General features: G+C 27.1%; 3 protein-coding genes and 1 pseudogene across 8 annotated transcripts; all 4 read right to left on the bottom strand.

Moving 5' to 3' along the window:
* Positions 1-76: 76 nt before the first annotated feature.
* Positions 77-4,612, bottom strand: LOC107167719 (rRNA biogenesis protein RRP5-like). Its single transcript, XM_089226151.1, has 7 exons — positions 4,368-4,612; positions 4,001-4,219; positions 3,736-3,864; positions 2,919-3,020; positions 1,946-2,099; positions 373-538; positions 77-289 (listed from the first exon to the last, which is right to left on the bottom strand). The coding sequence occupies exons 1-7, from the start codon at positions 4,488-4,490 to the stop codon at positions 121-123; spliced, it is 1,062 nt and encodes a 353-aa protein (XP_089082277.1). The 5' UTR covers positions 4,491-4,612; the 3' UTR covers positions 77-120.
* A 2,150-nt stretch (positions 4,613-6,762) lies between these two features.
* Positions 6,763-8,675, bottom strand: RpS21 (ribosomal protein S21). 2 transcript variants are annotated; one of them, XM_089227538.1, is made up of 4 exons: positions 8,502-8,675; positions 8,237-8,372; positions 6,910-6,965; positions 6,763-6,841 (listed from the first exon to the last, which is right to left on the bottom strand). In XM_089227538.1, the coding sequence occupies exons 1-4, from the start codon at positions 8,549-8,551 to the stop codon at positions 6,832-6,834; spliced, it is 252 nt and encodes an 83-aa protein (XP_089083664.1). In that variant the 5' UTR covers positions 8,552-8,675; the 3' UTR covers positions 6,763-6,831. The 2 variants fall into 2 exon arrangements, with proteins under 2 accessions (XP_089083664.1, XP_015372371.1); XM_015516885.2 differs by lacking the exon at positions 6,763-6,841 and having other exon boundaries at positions 6,906-6,965.
* Positions 8,676-11,888: 3,213 nt separating this feature from the next.
* Positions 11,889-26,153, bottom strand: LOC107168256 (Syntaxin 1A). 5 transcript variants are annotated; one of them, XM_015517601.2, is made up of 12 exons: positions 25,958-26,149; positions 24,619-24,750; positions 24,428-24,556; positions 24,183-24,324; positions 18,535-18,663; positions 17,459-17,558; positions 17,251-17,325; positions 15,177-15,377; positions 14,974-15,050; positions 14,712-14,849; positions 12,609-12,719; positions 11,889-12,492 (listed from the first exon to the last, which is right to left on the bottom strand). In XM_015517601.2, exons 5-12 carry the CDS (start codon positions 18,625-18,627, stop codon positions 12,391-12,393), a joined length of 897 nt encoding a protein of 298 aa, XP_015373087.1. In that variant the 5' UTR covers positions 18,628-18,663; positions 24,183-24,324; positions 24,428-24,556; positions 24,619-24,750; positions 25,958-26,149; the 3' UTR covers positions 11,889-12,390. The 5 variants fall into 5 exon arrangements, with proteins under 5 accessions (XP_015373087.1, XP_015373088.1, XP_089082415.1 ...); XM_015517602.2 differs by lacking the exon at positions 24,183-24,324; XM_089226289.1 differs by lacking the exon at positions 24,183-24,324 and having other exon boundaries at positions 24,432-24,556.
* On the bottom strand, positions 19,594-21,947 carry LOC149056428 (uncharacterized; annotated as a pseudogene).
* Positions 26,154-26,237: the final 84 nt, after the last annotated feature.

Here is a 26,237-nt window from a genome sequence, read left to right as displayed (position 1 = left end):
TTGTTTGTGTCTCATAACTCATACTCCTAATATAGGCAGAGAGATAAATGTTTAATTTTTAAAACAATTATAATAATTAATTCTTAAAATATTAATGATTTTATTACTAACTGTACAAGATTATTTTTTATTTTTTAAAATCAAATCAACATAGTTATTCATACATTCCTTAACCTTATCCACAGATTCAGATGTCCCATGTTTTCCTTCCAATATCATCCACTTATTAAACAAACTTTTCATCTTTTTTGGTGCTAATTTTTGTATTGTTGCTCTTTCTAGTGCATGTCTAAAATCATAAAAATTAATTTTATATTATTATCAAACAAACTATGTAGTAAAATATCTTGGTTAGAATTAAGGTGTTTTTACCTAGCCAAATCAATTCTGTTAGATTTTATCAACATATCAACATAAATACTCCATACATCAATACGTGAAGGATAGGATGTTAGGACATGTTCAAAAAGTGTTTGTGCTTCTTCTGGCGATCCATGGCTATTTTCAACCAAAGCAAATCGACTAATCATAGTGACATCTTTTAAACAAAAAAAATATGATAAAATATTATTATAGTATTGCATAACAAAATTAATATTGCACTAACTTTTGATAATTTTTAATATTCTTATTTTAATTAGAAATCAAAATACCAGGTGATCCATTTTATGTAGACATTAATTATTTCTAAAAGTATTGATGTTTTTCAAACATTTTTTTTATTATGGTTTTATCATTATAAAACTATATTTTCTAAAAAAGAGTGATAACTTCTTCTCTCAAAATATTGGTTCACTATTCAGTTCTAAACTTTAATTACTTATGACTAGGGCCCGGAATTATATGCACAAATAATGTATGGAATATGCATTCATATTTGCATAAATAAACAAAATGAACAAAAACGCATTTTAATTAAAAAATGTATATAGTTCATTAAATAATTAGTATGGAACAAAATTTAATTGTATTTTATATGATGTATTCAATTGTATGTTGCATTTTGAACATTTACTCATTTAGATAAAAACTCATGAACAAAAATCAACGAAAACAAATATAGCACATTTTTGTTATACAATATTTCAAAGTTACTGAAGACTTGGATAAATTTTAAAATAAAAATGCACATCAATTTTTAGCAACATTTTTTCTTATCACATTTGCAGGTTTTACATAGGACATAGCCTTAAGTATTAGTATTGATAACTTATTATTTTTTTTCATAAATATGCATTATATTTTAGAAAAATGGTAAAATATGCATAAAAATTAAAAATATTCTAAATATGCAACATTTAACTTTGCATACCAACACATTAGGTTAAGACTCAAGTTTGTGTATACCTAAATACTTTTTAATTTTATAAATAACAATATGAAATATGCAAATGCATACAATTCTGGGCTACTTGTTTCTAAATATAATTTGTATGCATTTATCAAAGTACTATGAAAATATTTTGATTTGGAATATTAAACTAAAATTTAATGTTTTCATTCAATAAGGTAAAAATAAAAATAATTACAGAATTTTGTTTTATAACCACAGAAACCATACCAACATTTTAATAATATATCAATTTTAATTGACAACTGAAGTTTCTCATTTGTGGAGTAGCAAAGGGAGTAACCAAGAAGCAGCCCTAAGTTACTTAAGGGGGGGGGGGGTATGTTAAAATTCCCAATTATGTGATAGTTTAGTATTGACTATAATACTTAATAAATAAATAAGTTTGGTAATTACAATTGATATGACAAAGAATGCCTTTATTGGGCTATTAGTGCTAAAGGATAGGTGAAATACTCTGAAAAATTTTAAGTTTACCACACCACCATTCTTCATTAACTAAATCACATTTTGTATTACTTGTTACTATTTATCATAGGTTTTTGTGATTTAAGAATTTTACTATATAATTATTTAATACATAAATTTATATACGTGATTTGGTTGGAAGATTTGACAATGCCTTTTGTAAAATAAATCTTGCTTTGCCAGATTTATTCAGTTTGAAGTACACAGTGGCACAATGTAGATAAGCATCAAGAGAATCACGAAACTTTCTGTTTATTTTTGTGATTAATTCTTCAAGTTCCTAAATGAAACAATAGCATTAAAAATAAAGTTAATTAAAGAAATAGGTACTTATCTGTCATTGCCCTACCACTGAGCCATATACAATTTATCATCTTGCTACCAGCCAAACTTACATCAGTAATCTATTCCAAATCTAAACTTTTAATATTTCATTGTATTTCTATGATATCTTATTTTTAAGTTAATTTATCATCTATTTATTGAAAAAATGGTAAATACTACTTAAAATATTTGAAATTCTTATGTATACTATTTTAATCACTAAAACATGTATAATTTAAGGTAGGTTACATCCAGTGGCATACCCAGGATTTTTGAATGGCGGGGGCTAAATCTATATCGATATTTGGTTCCATAATAAACGTAACGTTTATGCTTTGCTTATACTATGTCATTGTTACTAAAGATAATACACGTTGTATTCAATACCGTTTTTTAGAAATATCATGGTTTGTACTTTGTCTTTTATGATATATAATGTATTCCAAAACACGGCCAATGGGGGGGGGGGGCTGAAGTCCCCTAGTCCCTCCATGGGTACGCCACTGGCTACATTGTAAATATCTTATACAAGGATCTTTTTAAAATTGTTTTGTTAACCTTAATTATGAAATATTAAAAAGATAAAATAAGTATACTACTACTATTAATTTTAAACAATTGATTATTATTATTTACATTTATTTAAATGTTTTGTAACCGTATATAAAAAATATGATACTACAACAAACAGTAGCAGCAGTAGGGTGATAAATTGTATACAATAAGGTGGTTAGGCAAAAACCAATAAGTACTGCTATTAATTTTCAAACTATACTTTTAACTTATTAGATTCTGCATATATATCCAATATTTTTATATAAATCTGATATTCGTCATTTGAACGTAATGCTTCATCCATTGTTTGTTTAAATGATTCCTATAATATAATATAAAAATTAATATTTATTTATTTCGTTTTTAAATATTAATATGATAATATATAAAGAAAAACATTTATGGTATTATTATACTCAGGCGGCAGAGAAAATGCTCCTGGACATCAACCAAAATTCGTTCCAAAGACTCATTTTCATAACTAAACCTTCCAAAACACTGGCCCTGTCAACTAAGGTTGATACTTTTCTAAATGTTCTTTTACCTACTTGTCTACCAAAAAGATAAGTACTCCAAACAAAATTAAACAAACAATTCAAACATGCTCACTAAAAAATCACCCATTTTTTAATTTAATTACTGCAGAAGTAGATAAGGCGCCTCACCAAAAAAGCCATAATGTTTATAACTCACATATTTAATGCTGTATTCAGATACTAATACTATCCAATGTTATGGAAATTATCTAAAATAATTTGTTTGCAAAATCTGACAAACCACTAGACACCTCGACCTCATTTAGACTTAAAAAATGTCTCCCTTTTTCCTTATTTCTATTAAATTAAATCAAATTAAGCAAAAAAACACTAACAAGTCCAATATAACTTATCAACTTCGAGAATTGCAAAAAATTAAAGTCTGTGTTCCACAAGATATACTATCCATTTAACTCTTTAATATATTATATGCATCTGACCAACCTACCATGTAACAAACCATCGTCAAATAAAAATAAATCGAGTTTTTAATCTTTTTACCTTAGTGCCATATAAATTTTCTAAATTTAAAAGTGCAGTCCAAATATTTAGTTTTTCTTGTTCTTCTCTAGAATCAATTACAGACAATGCTCTTTTGGCTATTGCTCTTGCTTTTTCGACTTCGGTAGCCTATAAATTAAAATAACATTCAATCACAATAATTATTGTAATTAAGTCGAGATTAACCTAAGAAAAATTGTATAGTTGAGTCTAGATCCAAGAATCAATTAAGTTTTAGTAATTATAAAATAAAATAAATTAATACTTGTAAATGGCAAGACATATATTTAATCCAAATAAATGAGCTGTTGGGATTAGACAACACTAATCTGTCAAAGTGATCGGCATTTTGTGGATTTGTTTCAATTTGAGTTAATTCTTCTTCAACTTTTCTAAGTCTTAGTTCTTCTTGCCTTTGCTCTTCACGTCGTTGAGAGCTATTTAACTTGCGTATTTTTTTCTTTTTCGGTTCATTGTCTTCGTCCTGAAAATTCATAAATTAGGTTGTAAGAAAATTACAACCATATGACGTTTTTTATTGGGATTCCCGTTCATAACGAGAATTAAGTTTGTTAATGGTTATTAATAATATCTATTGATAAATTAACAAACTATAATTTGTAGTGTCTTACTTTGTCAGAATCTTCCGATTCACTGTTATTTTTATTGAAATAATTAGGAGAAACATCCCAATCAAATCCAATTCCCTCGTTGGTTAAAATTTGCCTCTTTTTGTGTATACTTTTTTTGCTCATTTTTACATGAAATAATTGAAAAATAAAAAATGCAAATTTTTTAACTTTGAAAAACGTGTTCGGCTTCGGAATTTCGGATATAAATTATAAATTGTAATCAGACTATCAGAGCTAATAATGATAAGAGTTTGAATATTTATTTCATAAACCCATGGTCTTATATACAGGTCGGGCAACTCGCCTATAGCACAATGTTAAGATTTAGATTTCTTAATGGTTATGTAAAATTTTCAAGAACACAGGGCGCGCCCTCTATCATTGAAATTAATGTATATTGTTTATACAAATAAGTACAGAGTGCAGCACTTCATAACGTAATTATCATCATATTGTATAATGTGTAGTTACTATAAAAAAAAAAAATAGTTAAGAGGACGTATATAAGACCATGCTATAGACATAATTACCTGTTAATGGGTCTATGGTTAATACGATACGATAATAATAAGCGTTTTATGCGCAACCTGGTTTGTCCTACGCACATGCGCAGAAGTATGGAACCACATGAAAAGCGCAGCCTCCGTTTACCGCGGGAACTACAACTATAAAAACAATAGCTTGTTCTATGAGTTATAAGGTCTATGATTGAATAGCGAATAGGTATTAGGTAGATAAGAATTGTTGTCGTGACGGGAACACGATTAATATATGCTATAACCATAGGCGTGCATGGGCCATGGCATCCCCTGCAGTCTACTCAGATAGCTTGTTTTATGTTTTTACTTTTAATAGTGAAAACTATCAATATTATCATAATTTTTATCACAAACGTAACAGTCTTGTTGTCTTGTATGTATTACATTTTTTTAGAAAAAAATTCTGATTTATGATTTTTTTTTTTTTAATTGAGTTATTTTGGATTATATTGGCATCTCCTGCGAATAAATTCTGCGCACGCGTATGACTATAACTATAGAGCCTCGATATTAAATCAAGGGTATTATATCAAGGCTCTTCTAGTTGAAGCGGTTTAAAGAGAAAATACCTATAAAAATTGTAGAGGAGAATTTTATCTATAATAGTAAGAAGCCCGATTTTCGATATTTTTTATTAATAAGTTAAGAAATTAATTAATGAAAAGTAAAAAAAATTATTAATTTACCATGCAATATTGGACGACTGGAATACGATATCAAAAATCGGCCTTCTTACGATTGTAAAAAAAATTCTCCTTTACAATTTTTATGTTAGGTATTTTTACTGTAAACCACTTCAATCTCAAAGTACTGTGCCAAAAGGAGCCATGGTTGAAAAAATAGAATTTGGAGCTTAATAAAGAATTGAAATCAATACCCAAATTGTGTCCCTCAACTTGAAAAATATCTTATTCAAAAAAATTTCAAGATGTTCAACTTTACAAACATTGAAAAAAAATATTATCATAGAACGGCGTGAATTACAGTTAGTCAGCAAAAATTCTAGTCAGACAGATTTAAATATTTCCATATTATATTCTGTGGTGCTAGTTCCGGCATAGGAATTTACATCCTATTTTCTCATGGGCCATTATGCTCACTAGATAACATATTTATTAAATATAGGTCCTCGACAGTTAACTATTGGACATATATTATTACATAGTTCATGGCAGACTGCAATTTGCAGTCCACACAACGTCAGTACAGACTTGTTTTAAATAGCGTAGTCTGTCTGGCCGAGGTTTGTCAAACTACCATGGTTATTTATAGGAGTCTTAGTCAGATCCTCTAAAATTATTATTGTTAAAAATGATTCAATGTACAATTCTTGAAATTTAAGGTCAAAATTAAATGGGATTAATGATTATTTGAATATTGTTATATATATAATTGGGATAATCATGATCACCAAGTATGGACTAAAATATAATAAAAACATATAATGCCATGGGTATAATAATCACATAATTTACTATTATTCACTTCCAACCTTTAAAGTGCAAAAGCTTGAAATAAAATATTAGCAAGTAGGTATGGCGTTCATTTATGAATACATAATTCTATTATGCAAGGTGTAACATAGCAAAATCCTGCTATTTGTCTACAGATAATCGTTTATTCCGCATTGGAAATAAATTTAGTTACACATTGATTAATTGGACCAATTATATATATCTTAATACATAAATAAATGTATTATTTATGAATTCATAAATAACATAATATAAGATAATTCCACTTCATTTATCCATTTTAGAAAATTGATTTCATTTGTCGTTTTTGTGTTGATTTATTGCACACTGTCCAAGTACTACATAAAATTATATATATAAATAAAAAAAAACAATGCTAAATAGTTTTGTATTTTTTTTTTTATTATTATTCACATTTTCAAATAGAATAAATTCATTACTTTATTTGTCCTAGAAATTCCTGAGAAAAAAAAACAAGACAATTTATAATTAGTTTTTTTTTGAATAGATGAAAGAGTATTTACTTACTTAGCTACAATTCCGTGTTCTTTTGCTAACCTCGTTATGCAGTCATCTGACTCTCCCTAAAAATAAATCCATGTATTAGTAAGAGATAAATTATTTGTTTATCGTAGAATTAGATTTTATAGAATATTCACTTGATTGGAATTAAACATTTATCCTAAGAGGACGCTACTACCTTACATATGTACATCATATCAAAAATGGTTTAACATGGGATAGAACGGAGGCTAATTATAACTAAGAAACAACATTTTAATACATAAAAAGAAAAACCTTGGTCTTGAAATATTGTTTTAATTTACTCAAAATCGGAATGAAAAACACAAAGATTAATGGATTTCAAAACAATTTAACTTTTTTTCATGGAATGATATCAAAAAAATAAAAATTAGATTTCAGAGATAATGTTTTTAAATATATTGTATAACAATTTGAAATCCTTGTGAGTAGTTACACCCAGGGCTCACACAAAGGAGAGAAGGATCTATGGTACTGGGGGTTCATGCAAATAATTACTTTCATATATATTTTCAAAAATTTTCAAAATTAATTGTTATTTAAGAAGGGGCTGAATTTAATTCAGTACCAGGGCCAAAAATATGACGTGGGTGGTCTGGTTATATCATGCACAATAAATTATTGCTATGTTGTACATGGGTGTAGTGTCTAGTTAAACGTCCCAAACAGGGGAAGTTTGTGGTTTTATTAGCATAATTTAATAGGTTTACAGAGTATGAATTTGTTATGTATATACTGGCGAAGAAGAAAAATTTATAACTTACATCATTAGGTCAACAAAATAAGAAATGTATTATTTTAGAAAAAATATAGTACATTTCAATGTTCATATACATATTTGATAAAATATATTCCATGACATTGAAAAAAAGGACCTTTTATTCAACTAATGGCAACCCATAACTAAGGAAAAACTGTTCATATTATATGTTTTAGAGTAGTAGTTATCATAATTGTTAATTTTTTTTTTATTAATGTGGAATTTTGATGGGTTGAACAATTTTCAGATTCCTAATGTGGCCCTTCAAAAATATTAATTTTTGATTACTGTTTCACTCTAACACAGGCAAAATTATAATCGATTGAAAGAATAATTGGAATGGATATAAGCAATCAAACTAATGAAGCAAATATAAGTCCTACACAGCAAATGTTTAAAATAAAATAAATTTAAAAAAAGCAGAAGTTAGAATTAGACCGAGATTCAAAAAATTGAATTTAGTATACTAGTAAGAAGTCATAGATAGTAACATAGAAAAGTATATAATTCCAATTCAACTGAAGAAGTAATCATGTTATTTAGTATACTAACCATACGACGAATAGCTCCACTAATGGTCAAAATTTTGTAATTTCCAGTTATGCGACCAGTGGACGAGTCGATTTCGGCTAAATTGATCTGAATAGAAGCATGATCTTTAGCAGGAATGATACGGTTGCTGGCAGAGCTATTAAGAAAGTTACAACATTTAGTCAATAAAACAATAATCACAGAAAAATGCCATGTGGCTCTAGAACATCTCGACGTTTACTGTCACGATTAAAAATAAATTCACCGTCACCCGACCAATTCTCACCATTTCCTTGGGCAGTACAAATCAACGAATTCTCCGGCGTCGTTTTGCATTTTGAGTTTTGTGAATTTCTGACTTCTCGATCCAAAAATCCTAGGCGAACGAAATCTGAAAAGATCTTATGGAACTATGGAAGTAATCAAGTAAATACTATAGTCAATGGAAATCGAGATCATAAAATGATATGGTATACATAACCTCAAAATTCTCGTAGACAGTTCTATAATTTTAATCTCTTTGGTGATTAATAATGTGTGAAGTAAAGACCGTGGTCTATGAAGCGCGCATGCAATTGGTCGAGCCGTTTAATCCATGAATATTTATTTGCCCGGGTTTAAAATTTTGAAATGCCCCAAAAAAAATATAATAATGTAAATAATAAATAATAAATAATAATGTAATTGTGTACTCCCGTATTTCACACGGCTTACTCCTATTTTCCGATTCCTATTAAATAATAGTTTAAAAAATCAAAAATGTGCATTCATAGAGTAATAACGCCATATTACATATGTAGTAATAATAGTACAATACTATATTTTATAAAAAAAAAATCGATATGACATTATGACGATATCTGAAAATATAAATTATCGTACAAAATTCGATTAATCAGAAATATTAAATCAGAAACTTTTTACATTAAGGATCAACAAAACCTACGTTTCATAAAATATGGTTTCTCTTAATACTATGGTTAATAGTAACACTATGCTCATGCTCAATCATTGATGGATAAAGACGAGTGGAGGTACATCAAAGTTATTGATAAGGATTGTAAAAAAAGAAGGCTCATGTCTATATCTGTGTATAATAATTATTAAAAATAATAATCGTATTCTGATTTATGAATACCACCACAGTATATTCTAAGTTGGTTTTAACAATGTCACTATGATAATATTAATATAGTGTATACTAAATAATTATTAGCATGTTATTTGACAATTTAACGCGTGGTACTTAATTGAAAATTATTACTCATAACAATATTAACAAGTACTTACTGCGTATTATCATCAATACGTCATCTATATAAATATTATGTCTACACCTTTATCGGCTTTACTTTACCTATATATTAATAGTAGGATAGTATAGATACCTATATTACCTCGCCCCTGGCTATACCTAATAATCGATTGAAATTTAAAAGTATAATAATTAACAGATTGCAAGCCAAGCCAGGAAGGTTTTTTTAAAAAGAAACACTCATTTGAATGACAATGATAGAATAGATAGACTTTTTTACTCCACCATTAATCTAAAATTATAAAATGTATATTATATTTTATTTTTTATACATAAATTTATTTATTAAATAAATTAAAAATATAATACTTAATCAGTTTAGCAAACTATATTGTATAAATAATAAGATAAGTATATCGAAATAGATAATAATAATAACTTTATAATCAGGGCTCGGATTTTATAGCATTTGCTAATTATAATAGGATAGAGATCAAAATAGCAAAGTGAGCTATACATTTGGTATATAAGTTTTTTTTTTTAATTTTGAGCAGAATACATTTTTATTTTTGCTATTTTTCATGTTTTTAGGTTCTATTATAGCGCTTATTTTAAATTTTTTTAGATTATATTATAGCACATATTTCATTTATTTTTAGTGCTATAAAATTCTAGCCCTGTTTATAATTTATAAATATATACCATATGTATTATATAACTCTTATTTCTTATAATATAATAAAATATAAGAGAAACAATCATAAAGTCATAAGCAATTAAGCTCTTATATGGAATATTTATACAATTATACATGAATCGTGATGGCGTATCGTAAGGAACTGATAAGTGTAATTGTTGTAATATTCTTTTATAAAGTGGTTTGTTCCTTAAAAATGAAAACGATTTACAATCATATGACCTCTGGGGCCTAGGCCGCCATCTCAGCCTTGCTAAAATTGGTCGGCACCAACAATTTGACCCGATACAAATTTAGAGCGGACATTTTTGCCCCTCCTTAAAAAATAAAATGACACCTATGGTCTATGGATTAGATCCATATATTTGTAAACAGAGAAATGTTGAGATCGAGATGTGTATACGTTTACCTATTATAATACCTTTTATAATATTAAACAGAGATATTTACCTTTGTAGTGCATTAATACATTATAAATATCGTAATAATATATTAGACATAATACATTATATAGTATGTAAACTGTAAAGTGTAGAGTAGCTACCGAAATCACAAACCTTAATATAAGAGTGTAATAATTTATCATTAATAATGCAGTTGAAAACTTGAAACACATTTTACTAAAAATCTACATTTACTAACTTGGACGCATATCACTGTACAGGTATTGAAATATATAGTAGATAAATACTACATGTCTATATATAACTACTTGAAAGTTAAGAACTACCGATTTTCATTGTCTATTTAATTATCAAATAACCAGTTAACCATTAAACTATGTCGTAGGCATTTTCGGCGCCTACTATTATGATCATATAATTTATATGAAATGTATACTTATAATAATAATTATTATTATAGCTTATTATTAGCTTGAAATATCAATGACGTACATCTATTTAATATAATTTATTATAATTAAGAGGTTAAGTTAGGAAATATTTGGGGGCTATAATAAGCTCTCAAATTTATGTTTATGATATAGGTACAACTGTATGAATAATGTAATCTATATCTATTAAGGCTGTAAAATTGTATAAGCTCCATTTATACCTAGAATTATTACCATAACTTTATCCTTATAATAGTTATACATTTATTAATCTATAATTTTTTTAATTTTTTAATCAAGAATCGTACAAGCTGTAGGTATTTATTACAATAATGTTGCTCAATTGAAGTTAAAGAATAAAGACTAATTTAAAATAAAACTAATGTCTAATTAACTATGCATATAAGACTGTAGATGAATCCTATTTAGGTAAATAAAGGATGAAACGTGGGAGTTAGTTATGTTTTAGAGTGTTTAGACACCATTTTAGGAGCCTTTTAGGAGACCTGAAATAGAGGAAACAGAAAATATTCTGAGATTAGGTGATTGCGTTTACTGTGAAGATTGGAATGTATAGGTGTTAGTAAAATATATCGTACTGTTGGGATAGAAATAGACAATAGTAACATGTTTTAGACATATAGTACGGCCAGTACTGGGTTTATTTGTTATTCGACGGAGACGTTTGGATTGAATGTTCAGATTTTACTAATGTAGGAGGATTTGGCTACTCACTGCCCATATCTGAATAGTGAATACCGTAAGTCCAGACTATATAATAGCATAAAATGTATAATCGCAGGTACAGCTAGCTGTTGTAGAAGTAAAGTGATTATATCAATTTCAATTACCATTATACTATGCATGCAATTATATACAAATCATATGCATATCAGCTATCATAATTATTTATTATTGTATAAAATAAAGTACAAACCAAAACGTCTTATATCTTTAAATTCTTGACACACACACTCGAATAATTTTATAAAATTACTCTCAAGACTTCGAGTACATGGGTATAAATTATAATTTATAATCAAGTTTATTTGTTGATCTATTTATTTTAACATTTAAAACGATTCATTTGAAAATATCAATCATTTCAATAGGTAGTAGGTACGACGTACGAAGGCACCTAATTTAAGATTACATCATAATATATAGTCAATTAAGTAATTAAAACATTCATTTTTCCTAAAAATTATTTTAGTAAATAATAGCACTGATGTAAATGTAATGTATCTACATTCTACATACATATATATATATTTATATATATATATAAATATACATTAACAATAATATATTTATATATATTTGCACAAATATCACAGCATTTTACCTAACAGTTAAAATATATTATACAAAAATAAGTTATAGAAATGTCAGGTTTCGGTGGTTTCATCGTTTCCAAAAAAACTCGAGTACAGCCACGCTACCACGCATAAGACCACACAGGTGCAAATCATCATCAAGACGATTTTTTTCTGCAACAAATCATTAAATGGCTTTAAAATCAAATTTATATTGTAGACCCTTGTCCATGTTTTTTTAACGTATAAATACGTGTCCTTAAACAATATAATAATATTATCATTCGTACCACTCTCGCTTTACTAGAGTATATTACTGCTTTTTTGGTTTCTACTTTGGCATTTTCAGCAGCTTCTCCAGCCCTTAAAACGTGTTGTTCTATACTATTAATTATGTCACCCTGTAAGAATTAGTAAAAATTTTAATATTTATAATATTTTTGAAAACAACATATAATTGTGTGCACAGTTAGTGATGATAACGTAGTTATACAATATGAAATTAAAAAACAAAAAATTCTCATCACCCTCTATTAAATCTGGAATAGCATATATTGCAACATGATAAATAAACATCCACATTGGAATAAACATACAATTTACTATACCTATCTGTAACTTTAATTTTAAAGTATATTATTAAAGATCAAAGTCTAAATTTGATATTTTTTTAAACATAATTTTAACTATAATTGTATAATCTAGGACGTATATACAACAAATACAAAATTATGTCTTAAAAAAATGAAAATCTATTGATACGAATTATACCTACTTGGTGAATATTAATATTAATGAATGATATAAAAATTCAATATATTCAATATTAATATTCACGCCACAAAACGGTTATACTACGATCGCAATTTTACTTTTTAATGTTTTCATTAGTTCTTATGAAATGCACGGGCCAATCGATAATTACACGTGAATAGATTTTAATGAATTTCTAAAATTCTTGTTTATAGCAACGTGAAATCCATATTTATAATAGTACAATAGAATATATTGTAATAGACTCGTGAAAACGCGAATACACGATATGAGCATTTGGAATAATTATTTAGATCTATACAAAAATATTGAATATACCAATTTTAGTACTGCGATGGATCAAACAATATTATATTTACTATTTAGTTATATATATAGTCAGTTGTAATAATAATATTAAATATAAATAATCTTATTATTTCAATAATACATAAAAATTGATTTACTGCAAAGGGAAATATACTGAGCTTCTGAGCTAATAATAACAACGAACAATAAACAGTTAAGACGTACTTCTTACTAAATACCGGTCATTAAAAATTTTAAAACGGTAATTGACACGGTGATTATGATATATTGTGTGTATTAAATGCATAACTTTAGATATGTACCAAAATGTGTTTGTTTCTGCTTTGTTTACAAAGTTTTATCGAAAAAACCGTACAGCACGTCGGCACACAATTGAATATATTGCAGCGCAGTAGGTACGCACGTGTACCTATACCAGAAAGACAGAAACTTGTTGGTATTGAAAATCAGATATAGAAGATAATTAAACAATAATAGACAATAGCCTGTTTAAATGTATCACCACATATTTTGTAACTTAAACGTTTTGGACACGTCCGTGGTTCTGGAATAATGTACCTACTAAAATACCAGATAAGTGTAGTTATCATCGTATATTACAATAGGTTGACGAATTATTATGACAATAATAAAAATATAATATGAAATTTAACGTGTGACAAATACAGACGGATAGACACAGTGGCGTAATTTGGAATTGGCTCTGGGGTGGCATTTAAGTTTATACTATAATATACCCCCCTTTACCATTAAATTTCATAGATCGCATGGTAATATATTAATTTGTTATTATAAATTAAATGAGGTAAATGGTATATTGGTATAATAATTGTTTTCAAAGTTATCTTTTAAATATGAACCACACAATTTTCTTGTCATATATTGTAATTGTTGAGGTATATCGCAGTTTTTTAAACTAGTAAAAATAATAAAATAAAAACAAATCTCACCTATAATATACGACAATAACGTCCATGAGTTCTTATTTTAAAATCTTGAAACCCTTTAAAGCCAAATGCTTACGGGAGTTTAATAAAATTATGGTTGTTTTTAAAAAAAAAGTCTGTGGGGGGGGTATATCTTGATATCCACCCCAATAATTACGCCACATGATAGACAAGTTATGGGACACGATGGGATCTAAAGCGAAATTTATGTACCTATGCATGGTATGCATTTATCCACCACTGCAGGACTTGGGTTATATCATCTTATACATAGGGAAAATCAGAAAATAGTGATGAAGTATCCACCTGCTATACGAGTATATAATTATAATATTATTTATATCGTCTATATGATCGTCATACTTGCTTTTCGACCAGCATGGCCATCTCGACAAACATGTCCCGGAGCTCTTGGATGCTCTTCTCCAGTTTCAGCAGTTCCAAGTGCCTGTCTTGGACTTCTTGTAACGTGCTCCTGGCTTCCAACGTTTCGGCAATTATCTGGAATCATAAACTTATAATATATTTATTTACACACACGGACACGAGCACAATATGAATAATAAATATATTTTGTGTTTTACAAGACAAAAAGAACATGCGAATATCAAAGAATAGCTCTTACGTTGCCGTTGAACACGGCTGAATAGTTGCCCTGGCTGACTAGCTCGTCGAACTGATCGTTGGATATTTCGGCTTTCGCTGCAGCAAAAAATACACAACAGTCAACAGTCAACAATAACATATTATACATGTAAAATTGAATCGATGAAGGATTAGGTAACTAGCTACAAATCAAATCATTAAAAACAATTTTGAATTACTAACCTATGCACACGACTTTCTGCATGCGTTCCTCGCATTTTTCTTTGTAGATGATCTGCTCGGCGTTGAATTCAGCCAGAGCTTCGACTAACATGTGTATTGTGGTGGCGTGTTGGGTTTTTCGTATCCGCAATGCAGCGCTCACTTGTACGTTATTGTCACCGGAAGACTCGTCTTCTTCCTGGTTGATCTGTTTCTCTAGACCTAGAAACCAAATCAAATATTTTAAACGCCTCGACGAGTACGACTACACACGTCCGGGTTTCTTCAAGTTTCGTGGGTATAGCGTATAGATACTATTATATTGATTTTTATAAAGCAAATATAACTTTCATACAATTTTTACCCATTACATTTTAACGCAGACATCTAATATATTATTGATTTATTAACTTCGTGTGTCCACGTGCAGGACGATTTTAATCCGCTCGAAATTTGGAATGAATACAAGACATAGTTTCGGAGAATAGTTTTACATATTTATTTTATCAACAGATTTTACCGCATATTTTAATTTAGATTTTTACGATTTTCCTTTGTCAGTTTGTCACTATATTATTATTTCCTGTCGCACAACTAAATAATGATTATTTTTATTTTTATGTATAACAATGGATTAGATTAATACTAAATTCAGACACAAAGTAGTGATTCAGCAATTACTTTTATGATTAGTATTAGGCTTTTTTTTTTTTTTTTTATTAAAAATATATTACAATCCGTTTACACATAAAACAATAAGTAACAATGATGAGTGATTTAAAGAAGACATGATTAGTATTAGGTATAATTTTATTTCGGTCAAATTATTCAAATGATTCTACAAACATTATTTAGAAATGTAGAAATCTAGTTGGTAGTTTTGTATTTTAGAAAACAATGAACACCACATTTTGAATTTACCAAGCATTGATATATGTTTTTTATAATATATAAATATGAATTAATATTTGGTTATCTATACTCATATTACTACTACAGCTATATAAGATATAACTATATAAGTACGTTTTTTTTTGTATTATATTAAATAGTAAATAGGTACATCTGATGTGTGTGATACCTACTTCAGCAGTGATGTGTTTATGTGTCGTTTAATCATTTAAAATAATAATAATATTTATATCATAATAAGTCGAAACGCCTGGTAAAACGTTAAATGAAACGCCAGTGAAGGGCCTTGGCGATGTTAAAGAATAATTTTTGTTATTTTATATATACATAGTATATTTATGACATTTCCGAAGTCCAATGTTGTCCAAGACCTTGATGCCCGTGAATCCGTTCTGGACAGCCTACAGATTACCATTTACGATTTTTTTATTAAGGATATTACCTCGTCTATATTCTGTGTGTATAATATATACATATACGTGTATGTGATGAAAAAAAAAACATTATCGAGCGTTTATTTTTGCCGTGTCATTTCAATGAAATATCTACGAAACTGTTTGATGATAATAGACGTGCCAAGTGCGAATTATATAACAATACCTATATGTAAAAATTAATTTCAAACCAAATATTATATTATATTATTTTTAATACTTGCATGTCTTTCTTATTATATATAAAAATTGCGTTTAACAATCAGATAAGTCCACTTTATAATCTAGATAAAAAAAAAATGCACCATACTATTTTGGACTTTTTATAACAGTTTATGGGTACTCATTACTCTACACCTATTTTAATACCTTAGATTTCAGTAGTTTAGTTTAAAATAATTTTAAACGTGAATAAAACACATGGAATTATCTGGTTTCTTTGACAATTTTTTTTAAAATAGGTTTTATTAAATCAAATTAAAACATTGTTAAGTATTATACTCCGTATACCTATAAAAGTTAAATAACATATATATTTTTAACTTTCAATACAATTCCATTAACGGTTATAACTCCGCCGAAAATATCAAGATATATTAAATATTTAAATCTGAAATACGGTGTCTATTGCACTTAATTCTCAAATTCCTAATTAGAATTAATTTATTTGAGCACAAATTTGTTGCGCCCAATTCGAATAAAATATTGTTATTATTATATTATGTTTATATATTGTTATAACTTATTACCTTTCAATGTGGTGCTGACTTGTTTACCCATTTTTTTTACATTTTCCGTTTTTGTATCTATTTCTCGTTTCATATCTGAAAATTAATTTAATAAAGACAATATTTTAATCTATATAATAAATTTTAATTGTAAAAGGCGCTATACAGTTGTCATTATATATAATAATAATAATAATAATAAATTATAGCATATACAATTGTATCATACTTTCATCTTGCCTGGGTAGAAGTAGTAACTTTCCGTGCAACGTCCTCATCAACACTACGTGCTCTTTAATTTGTTTTATTTTTATCCGACACTGTTCTATCTGTAATATTGATTTAGTATTATGATTTCAGATTTGTATTGTATCAATTTACAGTTTTATTAAACAAAACAATTAACATAATATAATATAATTATATCTATAATCGATTAAAGCATCATCACGTTGTAACTTGTAAATATATATTATTTTTCCAAATTAGAAGAAGAATTCATATAACATATTATAATATATTATAATTTAAAGCATAAATACCTATAGGTACAGTATAGGTACTTATCGTCATAATAGGTGTTACCAGTGTTGGGTTTGGTTAACTTTCTATTACACAAACCATAAGAACGATCACGTCATAATCATCAATCAAATTTCGATTGTTTTACAATTTTTCTTTTTTAATACCGAACTCGTATGCGATAGGTGAGTTGATTTACGAGACCTATTTTATGTATTAGTTAATTAATTCCCGGGTCATTATTAGTTACCGATGTACGAGTTGATTCCCGAGTCATTAAGAGGTAGGTAATATGAGTTGATTCCCTATTGTTGTATAATCTCATTACCAGATACCAATTTATAAAAACAATGTGTTACAAATGTTTACTAAATTACTAATTTTTTTATATTTTTTTTTATCAAATTACTAAATGATGTTACATTTTTTTTACCAAATTACTAAATGTTTTAATAATTTGTTTAATAAATGTAATATAATATAGGTAATACAAAAAATAATTAATAAATAAAAATTGAATAATTTTCAAAATATGAAAAAACAAAAAAAAAACAACATTTTTGAAAAACTTGTCAGTAAACCTCCTCATGGTGTTTCTTGAGTTATAGGCTAAATATCTTACTAAATATTGAAAAAGATATATAATGATCCGTTAATCAACTCGTACGTATCTCTTAATCACACGGGAATCAACTCGTACGCAGCCAACTCGGGTATAATTATTAATTATGTACCATTAATCCACAATAGATATATTTTTAGACTTAAAAATTAAAATTGTACCTGATCGAAAAAATGTTCCATGTAACTGTACTCTGAGTATTGCATGTCCAAAGCTACATTGTCCACTCCTCTCATGTTATTTCGGGAATCCATTCTATTGACGTGATTTGGAAATACATCTTCTACGATCTACAGAGAAAAAACGATAACTATAAATATACGATATATATTGTATTTAGTGGAATATATTTTGTTATTTTAGTATAAGACTGAATTCCCCTAGTATTAAATCCTATTACTCTAGACTCTAGTACAGAACATTACTTGTGCCACTACGTTAACTATTTAATGATATTTTAAATTTTTATGTAGGTTGTGAACATGAATTTTTACAATTATAAAATGCATGCAAATTAAAATATCCTTAAAAAGCCAACGTAGGCAAGCTGAATTAGATGATTATTATTTAAAACCAATATATTATAAAGCACCAATGAGATATTATTTTAGATTCAAGTGCCCTAACCATAATATAATGGCTCGGGGCCCAGAAATATATAAATATATTACCTACAATTTACAAACATATATAAACATATTATGTGTATGTCGTTTATAAATCATAGTGCATAATAACCATTTTTACTTGTGGAAAACTTATTTTATCTAAAAATTATATTCTTATTCTTCTTCTTCTTCTGTAGTCCATCTCCCAAAAGCGGAAGTTTGGTAAAAATTATATTATATTTAATAATTTCAACGTTTATACATATTTTTAAATGCATAGTTCAACAAATTATTAATAGCTATTAAACTTACCTGTCTTCATATTATTTTTAATTAACACTAGTCAATAAAATGTTTTTTAATACATAATATACCTAGCGCATATAGGTAATTTATAAAATAACACTGTCTTTTTTGTATCTAAGGACTAAGATGTCGTTTTTAATTTATAATTGGCGTTCATAAAATAATTAATAAATTATCTTAAAACTAGACAATCTAAGAATTTATAGTAAATATATAAATATTATTGTTTCTACTAGTTATGTTAATAATTTACATGGATTTAAATATTAATTTGAATATTCAGTATAAGTAATGCAGACTACAGAACTAGATATAATTAAGAGATTTTTTTTCTTTATAATTCATAACTTGACTTTATGACTAAAAATAAAATATTATTAGAATATTTCACTAATTGCGGGTTCAAATAAAATGCTATTTATTTATTTTTATTATTATATTTAAGGCTTTAATTCAATGTTTATTAGCCTACTGCAGTAGTTTAGATGTCTTTTATAATTACATTATAAGTTAAGAGTATTTTTTTTTTACATAATTTATGATTTATAATTATATTTAACATATTAATAACTATACGTAATGTGGTATTTTTGATACGTTGTCTTATATGCTCGTTGTGAGATCGGCGATCTGGATGAAGTTAGTTATGGTTTTTTTCTTCTCCCGGTCCGAATGATTTTCTGAGTTATATGGTGTTTATGTTTGATTTTATTGGGCGTTAATAAGTGTTTAACAGTAAGTTCACTGCAGTTGCACGTTTCGCACCTGGCTTCTAACACATTAGATGAGAATTTGTCCTAAGTCTAGTAGGTATTATGTCCAATACGTACTCTGGTGACCATGGTCTTTTCGAGTCGTGTAAGCCTGATTGGTGGGTTCAGCCATTTTTTAATTGATGGTTTTATTTGTCTAAAATTATTATTTTGATTGGTTTTTTTTCCACCGATTCTGAGTGCATGGGTTACATCATGGTATATGTTAGTATATGTTACGCCTACGTGTGGATATATTTTAGTGTCCAGAGATCTTGCTGCTTTCATTACCAAATCGTCAGAGAGTCCATTGCCTGAGATGCCTATATGTGATGGGATCCTTATAAGTTTGATGGATTTGTGGGTTGTGAAGATTAAGTTTTGGATGCTTCGGGTGAATTTGCATTTTGTATGTATGTTAGGTATCGAAGATTGAAGTGACTGCGCGTATAGAGTCGTTTAAGATAAGGACTTTATCGTGGTTAGAGGTAAATTCATTTGATATAGCTTCGAGTATGGCGAAAATTTCCTGCTGTGTATATGCTGAAAAAATGGGCTATTTTATGGAGACTGTTATCATCCCTGCGAGTAATAACAACGAAACCAGTTTCATTTGATGTTTCGTAAGCGTCTGTGTTGAAGTGGTAGTAGTTTTGAAATCGGTGTTTATTAAAATGCATTTATATTGTAAAGGTACCTTAAGAGGACATCACATTGTCATTTGTTGTCTCCGACTTACAAATGTGTATTAAAGCAAATTTACGGTTAGCATTTAACGTGTGGAATAGCATCTTGGTTAAAAATTAGACTATTAGAGTAAATGTATAGTTTATAATAATATATATTTTCTTAGCCAAGTTCAAGTTCATAAATAATTTATTTATGTTTAAAGTAGGTTTATTATATACCATAAAAGTTCCAATTAAAAAAAAAATATTTGGTTTTGAATATTTAACACACTCACTAAATTCAATAAAATACATAATATATAGCCACAACGTTGTAGATTAAATATTATATTCAAATTAAAAAAAACGTCTCAGTCCAAAACTCTAAGACAAATCACTAAAGCACCATATTATACTTTCCAATCACACACTCCATCACGACCGCTCCATATCCTTTGTTGCAGACGTGGCTAAAACACACTACAAAAGATTCCATAACCGTATTTTAATTTTAAACCACAGAAACCCATTCATGTACGATATCTCTTCCTTGACTATCCCTGGAAATCCTCCTAAACGGCTAAAGCGCATATGGTGTAGAAACCTAATGACAAACTAACTCAATTTTAATATTCATGTTTTTATTTTGTTGTAGTACATCCACTGGGAAGTGGGAGGCATCTTCGCTCTGTTACCTTTATCTACTTTTTTTTGTTTTTTTTTTTTTTATTATTATCTTTTACTTCCTCAGTTGTTCTTATTGTTCTTTTTCCGCAACATGTTTCATACTTTATATACATAGATAGAAGATTATAAGGAATTTTATACCTCTATAATTTTCTAATCTTAGACATAAAAAGAAATTTGTTTATAAACCTCTAACTACAAAATAATTTGCAAATTTTCGCGATTTTGATGAATTTCTTAAAATTCTAACTTCAGACGACAGACGGTTATAAAAATTGATGTTGATTTGACGATTTACGTTTAAGTTAAACTTTTATTTTCATTACCAACACTAAAAACAACATTATATGAGGAACTTATCAATATCAAGTTTTCAAGTTAATCGAGTCTAGTGGCACTGCTGAGCGCCTGTCTATAAATGTTGACCTCCTGTCAATATAACTATTAATTATCAAATTTACTCATTATTCTTATTGTATTTATTGTATGTCTGTATAGAATAAAGATTGTAAATAATTCAAAATTTAAAATTTCTTACGACAGTTTCCTATAAATAGCTTATATAGAGAATCATTTTATTTTGAAAATTGTTATTGAATTGTGCATGCGTACAGAAAATGGTCATTATAATAAATATTCGGTAACAAGTTCTAGTTTATTATTAGTTTTTGTTTTTTGAGTTCAACCAAAAAAAAAAAAAACAAGTTTGTCAAAAATATGTTTCGTTTATAATATTTCCGTTCTTTAAAATATATATATACTTTTTTTGGTGATAGCTACAAAAAAAATAAAAATTAAACATTATTGAAAAATTAACAGGTAGATACGATACACTTATCATTCCACTCAGAATCTAAAATAGTTATAGAAATTTAATGTCTTGATGAGAATACATTGATAGTTATTAATGTTATTATATTATTACTAAATAATACGGTAGTGTATAATTTTAATTTTAGTATAGTTAATATTTAAATTAAGTGCAATATTATGATAAATATTTTGGAAATTATTTAATAAATTTTTTGTTTTTAACGACAAGCCGAACAAGCCTTAAAGTGATGCCGTGGGTAAAGCTAGCTCTCTAGTATGTTCATTGTTTATACCTAATATTTTTATAAAAAAATATTTTATAGATAGTTTATTCTCTGATAAATGTAAATAAAAAAAATCATAAGCGACATGCGTTGTCATACAATCTCTGCTTTTTAACTTAATATTCAACACGTTTTAAATTTGAACGTGTATTTCATTATTCGTTTATCATAATCAATTATCACTTATCACTAAAAAATTATCTTTTTTCTATACAATTTTGAATTTATCAGTTGTTTTAAGTATCTTCCTATAATGAGTATAATTAAAACCAAATTCCAATACTGTTATTTCATTTTAATTTAATCTTGACATAATTGAAATAAATTTAATATAATAGCTAAGTGATTTATACCATATAGTACCTAATATACTAATATCTGGTATTCTAGTGAACTACACATGGGTTATGATAGATTAAAATTAGATATTAAACAATGTTTTTTTTAATTGAAAAATCAGCAGCCTATGATTTATAATATGGTTTAACGAGATTTTATTTTTTATTTAATGAATAATGACTATACACGAGTTCACTGGTTATAGACGACCTTCTTATCTTGCATTACTATTTATTATAATTAAATGTATATTAAATCATACATCTAATATCATATATATTGTATACATTTACAAATTACGAAGATTCAGTACGTGATACCTTAATAATATATATTGTAAATAATAATTATATATTTATATAGATATTAATATAAATAATGTTTTAATTTACCTATAGGTATATATAATATAGATAATACCTATATATTTTTAATAGTTCAATGACATGTTAAATCTATAACTGTTTGGCCCAAATTACTGTGTTGTTGAATACATTTAAGTGATATATGGAGCGTATTTTATAAGGTTACATAACTATCTAATGATGGATAAATAACAATACCTATGATAAAAAATAAAAATAAAAATATAATGTATATAATAATAATACACAATTATATATGTATAGTTTTTTTTTTTTTTTATAAAGTTTTCCTGACAATTGGTCATCTAAACTTAAAGCTATAGTACGTATAGTAGGTTAGTATGTACTTACAAAATGACAATACTACAATTTTGACGTCCACTCGGATAAACAAGTATGCCATCATCAACGGATAAAGAGTAGTAAAATGTATAAGAATATTTATTATATTATTTATATTATTATAAATAGGTACGTATTGTACCTTTAGGCTTTAAGTACCTATGTAATATATTTTATTATATTTCCCTCGCTTTTATATCGATGTCCATTAACACTAATAACTGGAGTACATAAATATAATATTATCTATACCTACTATATTAACACGAATATGCAAACGATATTATGTTTTTTTTTTTTTTTTGAGTATTTAAGACTTCATCAATGTTATCATCTTTATATACATATAATAATTTAATATATTATACTTTGTTGAGCGCTGACGGAGTACCGTCCTGTCCTTCTACATAAAATTTCGTTTATTGATCTAAACAAACACAATATTATATAATTATTTAGTTTAAGTGTATAACTATAACAGATATAATATGGCTAATCGTTTTTTTTTCCAGTATTTTGTGTTTGACTAATACGGCCTTTTATTCGTTATGAATTAGTATTATATATATTATATACTATGAATACGATAAAAATAATGTTCCTTATGGTTCCGCACTACCGAATATTAACTACAGCGGCACTCACCTATATGCAGGCCTTGAAGTCATTGTGTTAGGGAAAATTAATTGGTGCCATTTTCAACAGATAGATCAGGACTGCAGTTGGCACAACAATAAACCAATTGTGTATGTAATGTTTGTGGTAAAAAATATAATTATATATATACCTATACGTATTATATATAGTATAAATAATAATATAAAATATTTACAATCTACATGAAAATTTAAATTTTTATTTATAGTCAATTTACATAGGCAGGTACATACATACGTTATACCATGGTTGATGATGTGTAGGTACACCAAAATAATATTATAATGAGCATAATATACAAAAATAATGTCCCACGTTTTGTTTAATCGTGTCTCGTTTTTAATCCAAAACAACCCATCATACTGCAACGAGGATCGTCCATTCATTATAATATATTAATATAGGTATACTATTAGGTACCTACCTACGACATAATCAACTTTTATGGACGGTCACTACTTGCACTCTGTATCGCGGGTATAGATTTAATATCTATTTAGCCGTTTTTTCTATACACAAAACAAATTAGAATTTTGAAGATTGTATTTTGTTTGGCCTGTCAAAACAAATATTTACATAGTTAATATCAATTGAAAATCAATGAGAACAAAAATACTATCCTAAAAATGATTTTTTTCCTACCTATTCAAGATGCACTTTTCGTAGCCACGATATTTATTTTTGTGTTTTTCAGTTTTGACATAATTTATGTAATTTTAATTTAAAATCTTTCAGTTTCATCTTACAATAAATTAACAACATTAAATTAAATATTTTTAATTATGTAAAGATACTAGATAGTTTCAGTTGTCTACAGTAGATAAGACAAGTGCAATTAAGTCACAATAATTACATGTATGTTTCAATCAAAAATTTAAAATCCAAGGTTAAACTTTGTTCTGAATATATCTGAATACTGATATTAATTTAGTTATACAATGGGCAATTAAATAATAGATTTATCAAATGTCAATAAATATATTGCGAGTTAAATATTATATGAGTAAATGACAAATACTAATCGAAATATAATAATGGAGATTTGGGAAATTAAATGAAGTAAACTTCTTAAAATATTTCTTAAGCGATTGAAAGATTTTGTAACTGAATATTTGAGTAAAAAGTAAGTTTTACAACATAGTTATCTATATGTACCTGCCGTTATTATTTTTGCAATAATTTATTAATTATGGACGTAACTACGGAAGTACTAGGTATATGATTAAATTTAACAACCAATAATTTATATTTTATATCTTAAATTTAGTTTTGACAATTTACATTTCATGGGGTACAGTACATTGATTAGTAAGACTGTACACTTAAGTACCTATACGAATATATGGATTATACCACTATTATAAAATACATATATTAAATAACTTGTGTGATGCTTAATACCAATATGCTACTGGATTTAGTTTAAACTGTTTTTTTTTTTTAGAAAAACTATATTACCTCATTAAATAATAATTACTAATTAGATAATACAAAGCATTATAGATATTATCCATTTATATAATGAATTAATGACGAAAATATGTATAAATGGGTTATGGGTACCCACATATTTTATAAGATGAGTAGATATATATAATATCTTCTGTAATATGCTCTTATATTATCATAAATAATACGTAGTATATAATATTTTAATACAATGCTCTTGTACATAGACACATAGTAATGTTATTTTTTTCATATTGTTTAAATTTATTCGTATCATCGAAAAATAATATTGTAATAAAAAAAAAACTACTCACAGCTTGTAACTCTTTCAGTCTATCTTTAATCATAATTGGAATAAATAAATACTATTCAGTTTTGCAGCTCAAACATATTAAACAATATAAAGATTACACTACAGTATAGATATAGGTATTAAACTAGGTACTATATAAAAACATAAACACATTATTGTGACACTGTACACTCGGCGCTAACAAAATCGAAACTGACTATACACGAGTTTTCAAACAGTAACAACTTTATGTCACCCCCACCATAAGATTATTACGCTTTTAATATTGTATCCATGATTCA

The sequence above is a fragment of the Diuraphis noxia genome, unplaced genomic scaffold (assembly GCF_037042655.1).
Source record: "Diuraphis noxia isolate RWA-SAM2 unplaced genomic scaffold, SU_Dnox_SAM2 contig0004, whole genome shotgun sequence".
Taxonomy (NCBI): domain Eukaryota; kingdom Metazoa; phylum Arthropoda; class Insecta; order Hemiptera; family Aphididae; genus Diuraphis; species Diuraphis noxia.
The sequence above is the reverse complement of the archived record's forward strand: the minus strand, read 5'-3'. Positions and strand labels throughout refer to the sequence as shown.

Coding starts and splice junctions, on each gene's coding strand:
- LOC107167719 (XM_089226151.1), bottom strand. CDS start 4,490: ATGAGCAAAAAAAGTATACACAAAAAGAGGCAAATTTTAACCAACGAG. Junction 4,220..4,367: donor AATCGGAAGATTCTGACAAA/GTAAGACACTAC, acceptor ATGAATTTTCAG/GACGAAGACAATGAACCGAA. Junction 2,100..2,918: donor CAGAATCTAATAAGTTAAAA/GTATAGTTTGAA, acceptor TGTTTCATTTAG/GAACTTGAAGAATTAATCAC.
- RpS21 (XM_089227538.1), bottom strand. CDS start 8,551: ATGCAAAACGACGCCGGAGAATTCGTTGATTTGTACTGCCCAAGGAAA. Junction 8,373..8,501: donor TTGTACTGCCCAAGGAAATG/GTGAGAATTGGT, acceptor CTTTCTTAATAG/CTCTGCCAGCAACCGTATCA. Junction 6,966..8,236: donor GTGGAGCTATTCGTCGTATG/GTTAGTATACTA, acceptor ATTTATTTTTAG/GGAGAGTCAGATGACTGCAT.
- LOC107168256 (XM_015517600.2), bottom strand. CDS start 25,990: ATGATTAAAGATAGACTGAAAGAGTTACAAGCT. Junction 14,850..14,973: donor CAGCCGTGTTCAACGGCAAC/GTAAGAGCTATT, acceptor TTATGATTCCAG/ATAATTGCCGAAACGTTGGA. Junction 12,493..12,608: donor ACTCTAGTAAAGCGAGAGTG/GTACGAATGATA, acceptor GATTTGTTGCAG/AAAAAAATCGTCTTGATGAT.